This window comes from Elgaria multicarinata, chromosome 4 (assembly GCF_023053635.1).
Source record: "Elgaria multicarinata webbii isolate HBS135686 ecotype San Diego chromosome 4, rElgMul1.1.pri, whole genome shotgun sequence".
NCBI lineage: Eukaryota > Metazoa > Chordata > Lepidosauria > Squamata > Anguidae > Elgaria > Elgaria multicarinata.
The window spans coordinates 88916474-88934463 of record NC_086174.1 but is presented as its reverse complement, the minus strand read 5'-3'; the positions used below and the strand labels follow the sequence as shown (position 1 = coordinate 88934463).

At 40.0% G+C, this 17990-nt stretch overlaps 1 protein-coding gene across 1 annotated transcript; it reads left to right on the top strand.

Moving 5' to 3' along the window:
* The first annotated feature begins 418 nt into the window (after positions 1–418).
* On the top strand, positions 419–15181 carry NUS1 (NUS1 dehydrodolichyl diphosphate synthase subunit). Its single transcript, XM_063124735.1, has 5 exons — positions 419–1057; positions 10196–10318; positions 10820–10972; positions 13707–13806; positions 14956–15181. Exons 1-5 carry the CDS (start codon positions 646–648, stop codon positions 15044–15046), a joined length of 879 nt encoding a protein of 292 aa, XP_062980805.1. The 5' UTR covers positions 419–645; the 3' UTR covers positions 15047–15181.
* The last annotated feature ends 2809 nt before the right edge of the window (positions 15182–17990 follow it).

Genomic DNA, 17990 nt, shown 5'->3' with positions numbered 1-17990 from the left:
TTAAAAAGCGGTGTTTTCACTTGGCGCTGGAATAGTCGGGCCTCCAAGGGGAGGACATTCCACACACACAATAGTGCTCAAGACAGATAACAAAACGAGGACTTTGGATATGGGGTGGTAACGAATTGTCATAAATAAATGCAAATAAATTGAACACATTTTAAAAGTATAACAATAAGAGAAAAAAGAGCCCTAACCAATTGTATTTAAAAGGCTCTCAACAGGCGAAGCCAGAGCGGCTTTCATCGCCTGATGCAGACTCCCGCCACTAGATGGCGCTGTGTATGAGGAAAACACGTGCTAAGCGTCAAAGGAAGCCACCCCTGTAGGCGAAATGCACTGAGAGACTCTCTTTCCTTTAGGGGGGCCACGTCACTCGTTCCATCAACCCGGAAGTGACACTTTCGGCGGCGGCAACGGCGCGGCCAATGGGCAGTTCCTGCGTAGGCAAGAGGGGAAAGGTCAGGGCAGGTATGGCGATGGTGGCGCTAACGGAGGTGGCCGGGCAGATAAAACCGTGTCCGTGAGGGGCAGGCAGGCGAGATGGTGTGTGCCTCGCGCCGCGGCTGAGCCTCCCTCGCGAACACCGCCTCAGCCGCTGCTTCCCCCGCTCCGGTCCCATCACGCCGCCCTCCGCTCAGTCCAATGAGCGACGCGTACGAGCTGCTGTGGCGCCTGCTGCACGTCCTCCTCAGCGTCCATCGCGCGCTCCTCGTCTGGCTCCGCGGGTGGTTCGGAGGACGCTGCTCGTGGGTCAGCCGTTGGCGGCTGCGCGCGGCTTCGGCCGTCGCCGCGGTCGCCTCACGGGCTCTGCTGGTGCCGGCAGCGGCGGCCACGGCCACAGGACCCTTCGCCTACCACAAGCCGGCGGCGGCGGGGCGGAAGGTGGCCGGCGGCGGGGCCCGCTGGCGGAGAGACGTCAAGTCCCTGCAGAAGCTGCCGGGCCATGTGGGGCTGATGGTGACCGAGGAGGAGCAGAGCTACGCGGACGTGGCCAGCCTGGTGGTGTGGTGCATGGCCGTGGGCATCTCCTATGTCAGCGTCTACGACCACGAAGGTGAGTCGCCCGCGGAGCCGCCCCTGTAACGGCTTTCCCCTCCTTTCTTTAGCCTTTCCCCCGCAGAGTACATGACCTTGTGCTCGGCGCCGGCTAATCCGGAAGAGAGCACCCGTTGCCGTGCTCCGCCGCTAGATGCTCCGCAGGTTTGTTAGGGAGCGAAGTCCCGCTGACATCAGTGGGACTGACTTCCAGTGAAACATGCCCAGGATTGCCCCTATTACCTCAGACACTTAGCGGATGTGGTGTTCCGCGGTGCGTGTTCCCAGGTAAGCTTGTGCGCGGAACTGCACCCTTGTTATGGCATAAGCTTTTGAGTAATAGAGCCCGCTTCATCAGTGCTGTAAATAGGGTTTAAAGTGCGATGCGACTCTTCGTTTTGGCGGCAACTGACTAAATTGTCTATCCCAGTGAAATTAATCTTGGGTTGGAATCCATCTAAGACAGGAGGGGGAAATGTGTATTTGTGAAAGTAACATGATGCTGAAAGGGTATATAGCTTTGTGAAGTGCTGAGCATATCAGGCAATCTAGTAGAACGCAATGCTAAGCCTATCCAGGCTCTTGTTTCATATTATATTTACCCATATACAGTCTGTGTTTTCAGCACACATTTGTGGTATTTAGAAGAACACCCATGGGTATATCTGAGAATAGAGTAAGGGAAAGCTGTTCTACAAGGTATGTGGCCAGGAATAAGCCTATTAGTTATGGTGAACATAGCATGACTAGATTGTCTAACTTTACAAATGTGAATTGGTCTAAGCTAAACAGTGAAGGTTTAGTTTATTACTTTAAACGGAGTAATTTTATCTACTATGAATTTTATTTGATTCATGTGTTTTAAAACTATGGTTAGATGTCACTGAGTCAATATACATCAGTGTTCCTAAAAACCTTTGAACTTTGCCCCTCCTTCTAAACTTGATATATTCTGGGATGTCCTTGACCCATACTGATCTGTTCCACAGGTAAAAATCCTTATGCATATCAGTGTGCATCCTATTGACTATGTATTGTAGCAAATGGTCATTAAAGATTATTTCAGCAGAATGATCTCAGTCCTGTCCCCCACTGCTTGCTGATGCAAAAGTCTCAAACTGAACAATATGTTTCAGGTGTTGTGCCGCTGTCCCATTCATATATTAAAGGATGCTAAAGAGGCATTCATGGGAATATAATTATTTAGAGATCTCATTCTATAAGGATTGCATGCTGACTTCTGGAATATGAAGACCTTCTTTCCTCCTTAAATAACAAATTAGAACTCTGTTTGTTGATGTGTCTTGAGTCAAGTACATCTGTGGTTCAAAAGTAATGCCAATGTCTAGTGTGAAATATTTTAAGCATAAGAATAGTAAAAGAGCCATGTTGAATCAGACCAAAGGCCTATCTAGTCCAATATTCTGTTCACATAGTGGCCAATCAGCTACCTGTGGGAAATCCACATGTAGAACAGAAGTGCAATAACATCCTCCTGCTTGGGTTCTTCAACAGCTGGTATACAAAGGCATATAACATTTGAGGCTTCTGGTCAACACATGTTTCAGATGAAACCATTGTGGGTGGCTGCCCAACTTTTCTCCTACTGATTTAGTCTGTGTCACATTATTCCTTCTTTCCTGTCACAGCCTGCCTCTTCCACCCCAACTGCCCTGCTGCTTTGTCTTAGTTCTCTCCATCATTGTTTGTGAGGTTAAGTATGGGGATATAAAAACCTGCGTACGAGACAATTTTGTTTTCTTTCTAGTGTTGCTCCTTTCTGCTTCACTTTGTTTTGGCCAAGCCTGTGCTTCACAAAAAGCAAGGTTGCACATACAATGAAATGTCCCTGACTGATATGTAGAAGTGAAGTCTGATAATACCTAGGGCAGACTTGAATAGCTTATTTTCATCAGGTAAAAATTAAATTCATATGTTTGGTAGATGGAGTTTAAGGAATGATAAAAGTTATTCTTCCTTTATATATAAAAGTCTCCTTTACTCATTCTGTCTGCTAGAGGTATTGACCCTGTTCAGATGACACCAAAGCCACAGTGGTTAAGCATTTTGAGCTAAACATTTTGAGCTAAACATTAAACATTTTGAGCTAAATTATGGCTAAGTGTGACATGAACCATTCCTAACCATGGTGCCTACATAACCATGGTTTAAACATACTAGCCATTTACTGCAAAAGGGTTAGCAGTCTAAACATGGTTTAGCATGTTGTCTGAACAGGCCCACTGATGCAGTTTAGAGAGTAACTGTAGGGCTAACAAAGCATGCACTTTCCACCCTCAAGTAACCTGAGGTGGTGCGCTTCTAGCCAGATCTTGTTGGACTCCAAATCCCATCAGCCCTAGCCAACATGACCAGTGTCAAGGATGAGGGGAATTGTAGTCCAGCAACATGTGCAGGGCTGCAGGTTTACAACCCTAGCTTTATAGATGTTTTACATCTGTTGTTTCCAAAAATGTGTGCCTGAATTGGAGTGTTTCTTAAAGAGCAGTCCTATGGCCCCTAAACAGTATCTGGGGAAATACAGGATTTTTCAGATTCTTGGATCTGAGGTCAGGGACAGTGCTTCAACCCAGGTCCCAGGAGTCTGAGCTCCCCTCTCCCTTGCAGCTAGAATTGAGAGAATCACTGTGGCTACCTTTGAACCTCAGAGAGGAGGGAAAGCGGGTGGTTCTGTGGGTGGGTGGGTGGGGAGGGGATAGGGGAGCCCGGCTTACAAAGAATTCTATGGCATCCCCAGCCTGCTTCCCTCCCACTCTGCAGAGAAAAAGCCCATCTAGCAGAAATGAGAGGCAAGAGGAGCAGAGGGGTGAAGATCGCCTCCACACTTCCCGTTCTGGATAGGGTGCCTGTCAGCCTCCGAGTTCAGAGGCTAATGGGCATCCCAATAAGATTGCACCCTTAAACAATTTCTTGTAAACCGCCCAGAGAGCCCTGGCTATGGGAGCGGTATATAAGTGTAATAAATAAATAAATAATCAATTATTTCAAGATGTGTTTTTGTGATATATTGAGATTACAGAGAAATGGGAAGTAAGTTAGTGACAGTAGTTCACTAATGAACTACAGAAGTTTGGCTACAATAGTAGCCTCAAATAATTTTTTTTCTTTTATTTTTACATGTGGAACTCTGGGAAGGGAAATGCCACTGATTCTATCAATATTTTTATTTTGAACTTGAAATTTTGAAAGGCCTGGGGCATCAGCAAATGATGTAATTGTGTGTAGGCTTAATTTCATTTGTTAATGTAAGCATGTTATTAAAGCTCATATGACTATTTAGTTTCAAGTTAACAGGCTGGTGTTTGTCATATCTTGAAGTGAATCACTGGAATTATATGGAAAGCAGAAGCTTTTTTTCCACATTATTGACAATGTTTAAAGCCAAAGATAAACACTTCATGTTTCAGGATTGAAGGAGAAATATTCAACACTTCACTTATATTCAAAAATTGTAAAAAAAATAAAAAATAAAACTTTCAACCTTGCAACAAATTGTAGTTGGGTGAAAAGTAAAAATATAAAGTCAACCTACAAAACAATATTATACATTCACATATTTTCTGTTGATAGCTACTCTTTTGGATGATAAGCAAGTCAGGGTTGGCTGGCTCTGGTGTGTTCAGTGTGACTCTTGGGAACAAGAATTGCACCTGCAGTTGCCATGGGGTTGAAAATCTCAATGAGGTCATGCTGTGAAGCTGTCAGCAGTTTGACCTCTTTTCTCCCCTGGTGTTACACAAGTCCTTTTGTGCAGCAATTTAGGCTGTTAGAAAGTCATTCTGTCAATGAAACACAAGTGTGTGCTGCTGTGGTGATGCTGGATTATAGCATTGATTCACGGACACCTGTAGCTAGAACACTGACATTCCTTGTAGTCAGTTGTGATACGTTGAATCATAGAGCAAACATATCTTTCTATCTCTTGGGTGCTGTTGAACCTTAATTTTAAGACAAAATGCATACAATGCATTTAGGTCCTCAGATAACCTAAACATGTTCTTAGGGTGTGGGGTAGGAGAAATGGGAGATGTTAACTCATTCAGCTGACACTTCCTCCACCATCCTCCTATGCTATTGGAGATCCTTGCTCCATTCTTCAGCTTTGAAGGCTCAAATTAGAGTACCAAGTGGGAGGAAACCAGAAGCCGCCTTTCACATAAAGCGGAAAAGAGCAACATGTGATTTAGGTGTTTGTTTGTTTTAAAAAATGGGGAAAATTGCATCCTTAGCAGAAATGGAGCGGTAACACTTATCAAAATTAGTTTGTTTGAAAGCTAATTTTGATCCTTTTTGTGCTCCATAGCTGCCAAAGGCCTGATTTGGAGCTGCTATGAATGCCTTTTTTCCTTCCCTGGTTGCCCACTTGACATAAAAGGTTTTCTTTTCTTTTCTTTTTTGGAGGTTTCCTAATCATAAGTTATACTTCTGTCCATTTAAGGCTAAATTATAGATCATGGATTGAACATATGTAGCATGACTCAGTACTTTCTTACCTCCTCCTTCCTAACAAGTCATCTTACAGGTTAGCAAGTTATATTGGGTGGCTATTTAAAAATATAAGAGCCATGTTGTTTCTGATGTGATGCAGTAAATGCACTATACCTGTATTTTTGTCAGTTGCTCACATAGTTGCCAGTTAGCTGCCCAAAGGATTTTACCCAGTTTTCACCTTCCAGAGTGAACATGGACTTGGACACAGTCTGCCATCAAAGTCTGTACACAAATACACTTTAATCATGAGAGAAGGTTGCATACATTTCAAAATGAACATATTTCAAAAATGCAACAGCACCCTCCTGCCCATGTTCACCAACAACTGGTGTACAGAGGCATACTGCCTCTGGTACTGGAGGTAGCATATAGCCATCAGGACAAATAGCCATCAATAGCCTTTATCCTCCATGAATTTTTTGAATCTCCTTTTAAAGCTCTTCAGATTGGTGGCCATCACTATGTCTTGTGGAAGTTAATTCTGTACCTTAATTATGTGCTGTGTGTGCTGAATCTCCCACCAATCAGTTTCATGGCATGACACCTGGGTTCTGGTATTATGGGGAGGGGGGGGGAAGTCTCCCTATCCACTTTCTCCACACCATGCATAATTTTGTATGCCTCTAACATGTCCTCCCTTACTTGCCTTTTCCTAAACTAAAGAAACCTGAAGCTACTGTAACTATTCATAGAGTTGCTGCAGCCCCTTGATCATTTTAGTTGCCATTTTCTGCCCTTTTTGTTAACTGTGCAATATCCTTTCTTAGGTGTGCTGACCAGAATTATATTACCGTATTTCTTCGAATGTAAGACGCCATTGATTGTAAGACGCACACTAATTTCAGTACCACCAACAGAAAAAAAACCCCTAAGATGCACCCCATTTTTAGAGATGTTTATATGGGGGGGGGGAGTGCGTCTTAGAATTGAAGGAATAGGGTAGTAAAGTATTTCTAAGAACTTATTTCTTAGGGTGTTTTAGGGCACAATCTAAGGCATGTTTTAGACTGAAAAAAGTCCTATCACTTCCAACATGCCCCAGCCAGCCATGCTTTTTCTGTCTAAACATGCACAAGATTGCACCTTTAATGTCTTTTAATTGATGTTTTGTTTCAATTATGTCACATTTATATGTATTTTATTATTGGCCATCTTGAGCCCTGTGTTTAGTAGGAAGCTCTGATGTAAATTAAATAAATTAGGGTGCCTCAAATATCAGTGTGGAGTGTCAGATAAAGGCAAGGTGCTTCATCTGTGAAAACTTTAACTGCACACAGTTTTTTTGCACATCACATTACCATGTTGTGTTTCACTAGGACCCCATCACTAAGACTAAAACAGCTGCTATTAGTTCACCAAAATAAATTTGGCTTAATTTAACTTCTAAGATTATTTATGCATGTGTCATTTGAATCAAGACTCCTAATCTTATTTTTAATCAACTTGGCAATATCTGTTCAAATTGCTTGATTTAAGGTTATTAATTAAAAAGACTCTGTTCATAATTTGGAAGCACAATTAAGAGTTTTATAATATATAACTAATGTATAAAGGAATAATAATTGGGGAGTTTTGTCTTTATTGGACTGTGGTGATTTCAGCTAGATTGTGCAATTCTGGATGGTGTGTTGAATATTACTGAATTACATAATGATTTAATTTGAGCTGTGAAACATTTTTGAGCAGTACCTAAATCTGGGTGATAAAATTATTTTCATCAACGCAATTAATATTAATATTCTGTGCAATTAATGCAGCTTTGTTTGCACAAACAATGTTGTATGTTTATGGACTGTTATTCATTGAAAATATATGTAAAACAGTGTCTCCAATTTAAATAACAGGAACTCTAAAGAGGAAGGGGAAGGAAATTACATATCCTATATTAAGCAATATAAAAAGTTGTGAAAGATTCCATTCAAAAGTTAAAGGAGACAAACCACTGTATTATTGTAAAAGTTCTATTTCCCTCAATAGTAGAACCAGAATTTAATTTGAACAAATGGGAGTAGCCCATCAGATGAAGATATTACGTTCTAACAATGTAGTCATGTTCACTGTTTGAGAAACTCTGGACTAAAGGGCAATATAGACAAGTTTAGACTTTATATAGGCTGATTTGAGAGCCTTTGACAGTTGACTGGTGGGGAAAAAGGGGTCTAGATCACCTATTAGCAAGTTTATCACCAGATTTTTAAGTATTGCCCTGACCCTTGGGATGTGCCCTGTTTCAGATCCCCACTTGCCCCACTGTCCAGCAAGTGTTTTTCAGGCAGATATAAATGCCACCTCCTTTTTTCTCTCCGAATTGCGGTTACTGCAATTGGGAGAGAAAAAAGAGGTGGTGTGTAAATCAGTATGAAAACGTTGCTGCCAACTTGGGGAGGGGTGGACTGGAAGGAGGGTATTCCCAAGCATCAGAGAAACACTTAAACCATGGGGAACCCATTGCTAAGTGGATGATTTGGAGCCCTTTTCCCCTTGTCAAGTTAGCATAGCTATGCATGATTGATTTACCTCTCAGTATGCTAAGGCTGCATACAGGGATGCCTAGCAGAGTACCAGGGAAATCTGGGAGGAAAACAGTAACAGTGTACGCTTGCAAGTTAGTGTAAATAGATGGGTTGATATGTGTGTGACAGAGAATGGGTGGATGGATAAATGGTATGTGTGTGTTGGAGAGAAGGTGCATTCCTCTCACTTTTGGATTGTCCCTACTTACCTCTGGTGTGGTGCCTTTGACCCCATCCTCCAATGGCTGAAAAAAGATTGCCCACTCATGCTTGGCCAACAATGCACACCACATACCCTTGATACACTTAGTAAAGGAAAAAGGTTTAGTGCACTGTACAAACCTTCTTTAGAGGACTACATAATTGGCAACTGAAAAACTGATGAGTACTTTTCTAATTAAGATAAAAACAGCTATATAGTTTATTCTGCTCCAACTCAAAGTTAGTCAAGGATTGAAAAGATCTTGATGTTGTGAAAATAAAGTAGAAATTGGAATGCAGTGTCTATGAAGACATTTCTGTAATCAAGGAAAACCATCCCGAAAATGCTCTATATTAAACAGGCTGAAAGTGAAATATCTTTTATTCCATAATGTGGTTCCCCCGCCCCTTCAAATGCTATTTTCATACTAATATTACATCTGAGGTCTCAACTCCAATCAGATTTGGAATGAAAGTGACACTTTTATCAACACAGCTGATAAAGCAGGAATTTATTCAAAACGCAAGAGTAACTTGAGTACTAGGTTAGCACTTAAAACTATAGAAACTGGTCCGTCCGTTGTCGGCGTCCCCCCAATACTCAGAGCAGCACGCATATATTATCATCTTGAACAGGGATATGAAGCTAACAAATGTTTGCTTGGAGGCTAGTACGCAAATGATGGGAAAACTGCTTCCAGTTTTTAGAGAGCCAAGACAAGTGTTCTGTCATAGTAATGAATGGCTCATGGAGTACTCAAAACTAGAAAATCTGCATCTACATTTGCTTTGCTTTGGGGCTTTTTCTATTGCAATGGCAGTAGTTGGTGTTTATTGGAACACTGCCATTCCTTTATAGGCATATACTTACAGCTATGCTTCAATTCAGGTATTACTTAAGTAATAATACCTGAATCGAAAAATAATGTGAAATGTGCATACTAAGTTCAGCTGAAAGACATGTGGGAATCATGTACAAAGTCACCTCTGCAGCTACCACTACTGGTTTAGACAAGTATAGCTTGCGTAATGGCCATTCTGGCCTGTGCCCAAGAGCATTTGCTTGTTTTTATTTCAAACAAAAGCCTAGACTTAGCTAGTTTGAAGTATTTGTTGATCATGTATATGACAATTCAATTCTGTTTTTAAGGTGGAGAAAATAATATTGAACTCATTTTGCTCTAAAGTTAAACGCTGGGGAATTATTTGATTAAAAATGTTGCATCTATTGACTGGGCTCCATATACGTGTGTAAAAGTTCCATATACTTGGCTACAACATGCTTGTGGGTGCTCACATATTATAGTGTTTGAAGCAGCCAACAATGGTGTAATCCAAGCTATTTTACAGCCAGAAATCTCTGGGGCAATACTAAGGTGAAACATGGAAAAGTATAAGAATGTAAACAGAAGTTATTAAAACAATTGTACTTGTTTGTTTTTCATTATTTTGTCATGGTCATTCATTCATTTGCCATAAAACCCTTTCTTCCTATCCTAGAGGGTACCAGGCAAGAAACTAGTTTTGTCTAAACAGTTGATAAAGCAAGAATATATGAACAGCTTGCATATTAGTCTCGGAAAGGTATGGGGAAAAGCACTGAACATGGGCAGAATTGTAATATAACCGTTTGAAAGTGGTTTCCACTCAGAAATGATAGCTAATTAACAAAATCTGATAAAATCAAAGCATGGGAACACCCTCAAATGTGCATTTCATAGTGGTAGTTGTTTGCTAATCTGCAAGTTATGTGATGGTACACACAAAGACCAGATGTTCTCAGATATTATTTTTAAGAAAAGGAAATTATATTGGTTTTCCTGAAACCATTTTCTGAATCAAGAGAGCTATAAAAGTAAACATCATAGATTTCTTCAGAAACAGTAGTAAACTACCAATGCATCTTTCTTTCTTTCTTCTTCATCTCCAAGGCATTTTCAAAAGAAATAATTCAAGGCTGATGGATGAAATCCTAAAACAGCAGCAGGAGTTGTTAAACCTTGACTATTCCAAATATACAGTGAAATTTGCCGATCAAGTCAAAACAGATCAAGGTAAGGTTGCTTTTTAAAATATTATGCTATTAGAGAACTCCTGGACACCTTAGTATTATCCATAAATACTGATTAGCTCCCTCCACAGGAATTAATAAAGATCTCTTTGAGCACAAGAGATACTTACTATGGACATCTGAGCACACGCAGACCACTGGAATGGAGTGTGCCTGCATACGTTTACACAAATGTATGGGTTTTTTAGAGGAATGTTTAGGCATTGATATTAAATTTGTACTGAGCTATTAATGTTTCAGCAAATGTATCTTGAGAATTTTTCTGTAAAAACTCAGTTGTAGGAAAATTTTAAACAGTCTAATTTATGGGAGTTTTCTGTATGAGGAATTGCTCAGCTGTGGGAGATGTGAGTCAGGAAAACCATTTCAGGGTGAAGAATGATGTGGGTCTTCACCACTTAGGATTATAAGGGAGGGGCTGATTTCAAGCATTGGCACCTTTTTCTCTACCTACAGTTAAATTGCTTTAAATTTTGTATTGCAGTTTTAAATTGCCAATCTGCACTGAACATCTTGTCTTCAGAGGATGGAAAGACAGATATAGTAAGAGCAGCTCAGAAATTTTGCCACTTAGTAGCACAAAAGCAAAAAAAATGCACAGATCTGGATATGAATGTCTTGGAGAACTTATTAAGTAGTAAGTATGTTGGTGAAAGCTGTTTACCTCTCATAAAAAAACTGTTGGTGGGGGGAAATGGCTCATCCAATAGCTGTAATGTTTCCAAACCAAATCAAACACATATTTAGATTTGGATTTCATACCCACAGTTAAATTGCCACAGTCTTCATTTTGGCAAAATCTAAAGGCTGCTTCATAGAAGGCTTATTTCCCACATATGTATTTGTTTACCTTTCATGTATATTACCTTTATCATAAAATAGTCATTTGTGCTCTCATTGCATGGTGTAGATGCAAGGTATATGGTCTCTCCTACATAGGAGTATTTGTGCAGAAAATTCATGTTTTGTGAAAAGTAGCAGCGCTACTTTTGCCTTCAAGCTTATATATATTGTTGAACATTGAGCATGTTTATAGTTTTGAGCAGCTGTATCTTTCAAAGAAATGGAGTTGTCTGAGACTTGAGTGATTCTGTGATTGCTGTAACACACAAGGGGTACATTTGGACGATCGTAGTGGGGGAAGAAGCCATCATGGTTTCTCCCTGTGGCCCCCTCACGTGCAGCTGCCATTTGCATTATTTCCTGCACTGCAGTGCAGGTTAGTGTGTCATCTGAATCCAGTGGGTGGTGCAGCACAGGGGCAGACTTCGTACCAATCCTACAACCTCTACTGTACGTCATGGGTTGTAGGGTGGGCATGATGCTGTGCTGTGGACCAGGTTCAGATGACATGCCAACCCATGCTGCAGCATGGGGGTTAATGCAAATAGTGCAGATGTAGGGGTAATAGCCATGATGGTTTGTTCCTCTGCTGCAATCGTCTGAACCTAGTTACAGTAAAATAAAGGAGGAAATTGCTTCATTTAACTAATCCAAGTGGAAATTTGATTGCCAGTGTTGTTCTAAATGAATTGCAAGGGGGAAGGATCCAAAACCCAATAGAGCAGCCTCCTTTCAGCAGTGTCAGGAGATAGTTACATTTGTTGCTGTTACAGGTATTCAAGGTATAAACTTGGAAATGTTGGTGCTTGGCTAATAAAACTGATTTACACGTATTTGTATATGGCCATTTGAGGAGAGATTGCTTAGTGTATTCTAGGTGAATCAAGTAATGAGTCACTAAATTTACTATCTTGCTGACTGCTCTAGAGCCCAAATGTCTAGCTGTGTGCTAGGACTTAAAGAGGAAAGGTTCCTTAGTTTACTGAAGATCTGTGCACAGGCATCCACAAATGTGCCTCTCTGGCTGCCTGAAGGAACTCTGCCAGGTCAAAGAAGCTGTGCCATAGCAGATAGTGAAATACAAGTGAGGGCTTATTTTGGTCACTGGATTTTGGAGGCACTTGGGAGCTGTGAGACTCCTAGCTCCTTTGGAAGGCTTCTGAAGTTCAATATGTCAGAGAAATGCTTCTTGGACCGGGAAAAGCTGACATCAGCAGCAACAATACATTTTGGTAGTTCAGTTTGTGGATGCCTGCATGTGGAAAACAGCTTTGCAGGGACATGTTATGCAACAACAGCAACTATCATGGTCGGTATAAATACTTATAATGTTTTCAACTCAGTGGGAATGTCTAGACAAGGGGGTTTGAGGGGGATGATCTCGCGATTTTAGGATCGCGAGATTGTCCCCCTCATCTACACGCGGCGCGCAACGTCGCAGCTGTCATTTTGGATTTTTTATTTTTAAAGGAAAAGGAGCTCATGAGTGCTCGAACAAAACTGTGAAGTTTTGTTTTTTAAAAATGGAGCTAGAAGGTGCTTAACTCTAAAGAATACAGCATCTTAAGCATTTCAGAGTTGTGCTGTACTGCAGAGGTGGGCAACTTTGGGAAGTCCAGGGACCATTTTTGCACTCTACTCCCCTACTGCAGCACAGGATTTTTAAAAATTAAAAATAAATGGTGCCTAAAGCTACTACAGAGCACTCAAGGGGTCAAAATTAGCTTGTTTGCAAGCTAGTTTTGACCCTCTGTGCTCTCTGTAGTTTTTAAAACTATTAACAGAACTTGGATAAATTCAGTGGCTGCAGTTGGAGCTAGTATCCACAAGTTGCCAAGTTTGATATTGTACGTAGTCCCACATAAAAGTCTTCTTGTTACAAATAACTGTTAGAAACTATAATGTGGGGAGTAAAGGTCAGCTATCAATGTATTAACACCTTGTCTTAAACCTTTTTATTCATCATTCTTAAAGAAAATATTTCACAATCCAAAATTTTGAAATGCAGGGGAAGACACAATGAAAGGGTCTCGGGTGAGAGGAACAAAAAACACCCTCCCCCCCGAGTGTTTTCCCCACTGTGCATTCACATCTCTAGACCCACCAAATGTTGTTGACATGCAACTCTCAACTGCCCCAGCAAGCATGGGCAATGCTCAAGGATGATGGAAGCTGTAGTACAGCAACATCTGCAGGCCCATAGGTTCCCCACCCCTGATAATAGACCGAGTAATTATCTTCGGTTTCTACTATGTTGGAAATAGATAAATGCTAAGTTTGTTGGTTTGCTTTTATTTATACCAGCTAAATTGATACATAGAAATTAAGCTGTGAAATTCCATTTGGAAGCATTCTTCTGGGGCTTATATGTTGTGTTGTCTAAAATCTTTGGCATCTTTCTATTCTATTGCAAACAATTAGCAACAAATGCATGTTGCTTGTGACAGTGAAAATGTTCTAATGAGCCAAGGTAGTACTGGTTCTGCAAATAAAAAAACATTGTATTCATTCTGTTTCTACTTCTCTAGGTACTAATGGCTTCCCTGACCCAGACTTAATAATAAAGTTTGGTCCTGTGGACAGTGTATTGGGATTTCTTCCCTGGCAGATCAGATTGGCAGAGATTGTGTAAGTAGGCTATACCTAAATATTATGCAATTTAAAACAAATTAGTCTTTGAATTAGCAGAGGCTTTGTTCTTTAGTGTTAAACCTCATTAGTTGTGAGCAAATGTCAGTAATTACATTAAGCAAAGAACACACTACTCTTGCCATCATGTCCCAAGCAATAAAAATTCCTGAAAGCTGCCGTTAAGAGTGTGCTGACAGTTTCTTTTCCTTCAGCTCGCAGAGATGTAAAGTCTGCCATATTTGTATAAAGGGACAAAATGCATGGACAACTTGTAAAAGCAAAAACTAAGAGAAAAAATGTGTCAAGAGGAAGAAAATATTTTGTCTTTAGCCAGTCTGTATGAAAAGATAGTTAAAAGGTGTCAAGAGTTAATGTGCTTGCATTTTGACCTTAAAGTTGAGCTTTATTTCAGTTCAAAATCACCTCCTTGTATTCCTTGTTAATGCATGAAAAATAACTGCCATCCCATGGTCCTTTACTGCAATCACTTACAAAGATTAGCATCTCTATCTTAACCCATGAGCATGAATTTAAATAGTTGGGGAAAGTACTTTTTTAACCCTTGATAAGGGTAACTGTTTAACTAGTAAGTGAAACCAGTTCTTCCTACAAAGCTAGGGTCAGCAGTAGGCTTTAACTCTACACCAGTAATGTAGAACTTCCTTTTATTTAATATCTACCTTTCATTTGAGGAAAGTAAATATTGCAATTTGGGCCTGGGCTCTTCTGCGTGTGTGTGCGCGCACGTACGTGTGTGTTTGCGAGCATGCATATGTATGTTTATGTATGTAGTGGGAGCAGTGTGTCTACCCTAAGGAGTGCCTTGACTATATTAGGTCTCCTCTCCACTCCCTGTCTTTCATAATTATGAGTGTTTGGCAGTATATATTGAAAAGCAAGGGAGATCCTACAGAGCCTTATTATACACTACAAAACAGATACACTACAAAATAACACTCTGTTGCTGGCATTTGGCCAGAAAAGTCTGATTGATCTGATGTCATGGATTAGTCAAAGTTAAGTTTATGATTATATATCAAATTTTACAATAAACTAAAGTAATTGCTCAAAGCCAAGGTTTAGGATAATGTCTTGTGCACTCCTTGCATGTGATACTTACTTTCTCCTTTTCAATTTTTTTCTCAGTTCTTTGCCTTCTCATGTGAACGTCAGCTATGAAGAATTCTTCTCTGCCCTCTGTCATTATGCAGATTGTGAACAGCGTGTGGGAAAATGACTTCTTGCAAAATATTATCAGGATTTCCATGGAAAGGACCCAGTGTCTCTGTTTACAAGTACCTGTGATACATACAAGTCCAGTACATAGTCTCTTAATTTATCAAATTCAATAAAGTGTCTTACCTTTTTAGAATTTGTATGCGTGTGTACTCATAGTCTGTGGAGGTGTGGGAAAGCAGTGGTTTACTGCTGTGGCTTGTGGCATACCACAAACGTTCTAAAAGAGCTGCTTAAAGGCTTCAGGCCTCTCCTCCTTGCAATGACCAAATCCTTAATACAAGGAAGACTTCTAACTATGAGGGAACCAATCAAAGTATGACTACAATCAACAGGGGTAATATTGGACCACATCAAACCCATCACAGGATCTTCTGCTGTCACACCTTTGTCCTCTATAACCTCATCAGATTTCCATAACTGAACTTCTAGAAGCATACTGGTTTAACTATCCTCAAATGCTTCTAGAGATGCATTTTAAATGGAATTGATGTTGCTGCTTAAAAAGAACATAAGCACAACAGCTCAATTAAGCTGTTTCTGGAATGTGGGAGTGCTTTTAAATGGCAGGTTAAATGCATTCTAAAATGAGCACTTGAGCAAACCTTATAGCTATGGTCTCTTCTCCCTCACTGTTTTGGGGAGGTGAAGATGTGTAAAGTCTTCAGTAGAACGTAGGTGGATATTGGGTTGAAACATCATGTGATGCAGACCTATAAGCTAAATTTCCCAAAATGTAATACGAATTATAAGACATTCTATATCATATTAACTTCTCAGATTGTAAGGTAAGTAAGTCATATGGTTTGTATTTTCCTTTTTTAAAATGGTTTGGATTCCATTTTTATAATACTCCAAATTCCACCATGCTGTTTTCATTATAAACCCAAGTAAATTTGTGAATTTTCTTTTTGGGAAAATGTAGTAGGAGTATGTTAAGTTTGTGTTTGGCTGCAGATAGCAGAGGGATGGGGAGAAGTATTAACTCAATATGCACTGATGACTTTTTCCAATTTTGAAATCACCACCCATATACTATGACATGGCTATCTGCATAAATGATTGTGACAATAACTTGTATGACAGTGTGATAATACATCCTAATTATAAAACAAATATACAGAAAAATAAAATTTATAGACTGATTGTCAACTAACTTTCTGCAGCTTCTGCCTATGGTATATTACTTTCCTTTTTAATTCTGTCCTAGGTTTATGTCCCTAAACTTTGATTGGCATGTTTTCTAAATAAGTGTCTGTTCAGTGTTCCTTTTTAAAGGCATATTTTCTTGAGGATGGTAAAGCCAGTTTATTGTAACTTTTTGGTTTAAAAGGGAATTGAAACTTAAATATATATTTTTAAATGGCTTTTTATAACTGCCACACGGAGCCAAATATTGCAGATTATACTATTATTAAACAATATTTTTCTCTTTTTAAAAAAATACCTAGCTTGTAATGGGTTCAAAAACCTGCAAACAGAACGTGAACTGATTTCATGTTGCTGGTTTTTGAGAAAAGAATTCTTTTCGCTGTGAGCTAATGATGTTATAGGCCATCGGGATGATGTTTGTATTAATTGGAATGCCAGAAGCTTGTTTTTGCTTGGCTAGTCCTCCAATTTCTACTATGAAAATCATGTGGAGTACATTTCATGTACTTCCATGAAGTTAATTGGATGTTTATTAGGGGCACAGGATGAGTATATCCTGAAAGAGAGATGCTAAGTACGAACCGTGTGAATGGATATATCTAGAGCAGTGGTGCATAGCCTTGAGCTCTACAAATGTTTTGGACTCCAACTGCCATCATTCCTGACCATTGCTGTTATGGTGAGCTGATGAGAATTGTATTCAAAACATCTGGAAGGGCACTAGGCTGCTTACCTCCTGATCTAGAGAGAATTGTTCTGAACTTCAGAACAATGAGCTTACCCAAGCAATTATGATAGCAAGAGGGGTGAGGGATTTTGTCCCATCTTCCTACTTGTACATTATTTCCCCTATATATATCGGTCTGCTACAAATTGCCAAAGAATATTTACAGTAACATGCCCCTCCTCCCAGCTTTGGTCCTCCCTTGTGAAATACCTTGACTACTTTCTGTATTAGGGTCAGAACGTGACATGGAGTTAGCTGTGCCAAAAACACTGTGCATATCCACAATTTACTCTTTGAATGTATGTCATTGCAGTAAGCTCCTCCATCCCTGTCTTGTCATGTGAAAGGTGTAGTCTACAGCAGTGACATTCTGTATATCTTTGGATACCTGTAAATAATATGTAAAGCAAGTTTTTATGATGAAGAAATTGACTTATTGGATTTCATTTCTGAGAGTAAAATCTGAACCTGTAAAACAAATAAATATATCTTTCTACAGGCAAAGGTGTTTTATGGACATACATATATATTGGTTCTGCATACAGAGCTGCCCCTGTTGCTCATACATGCTAAGTATATAAGGAGAAAGGTGTTAGATTGGTCAAAGAAGCCTTCAGGACTTTTTTTTTTTTAGGTGGATAATTAGTGCTGAAAAGCAATCTTGTCCAGAAAGTTCTGGAATATACATATCAGGCTTAACAGAGTGTGAGAGAGCGAGAGAGTGAGTAGAAGTAAGCCCCAGTAAACACACTGGGACTTGCATCTAAGTGAAGTTGCATAGGATTGCCCAGAAGACTCGCAGAACAATGCTCACTAATATTCTAGAAGAGTGAGTACATACAGTCTGAATGTCAGGCCTGACTACTTTTTGAGTAAATTATTTTACTGGCTCAACCCTGCTTGCTACTGTTGCTATTGTCAACCAGGTTTAGACTGATATCCTTTAAAGTTCAGGTGAACTCCCATCAGAAGTCCAAAGTAGTAACATTCTCAGACTGTGGTTTTGGTCTCCAGCCAAGCCTCTTGTTTGATGCTTATACTTGATTTCTTTTCTGCCTGATTTTCT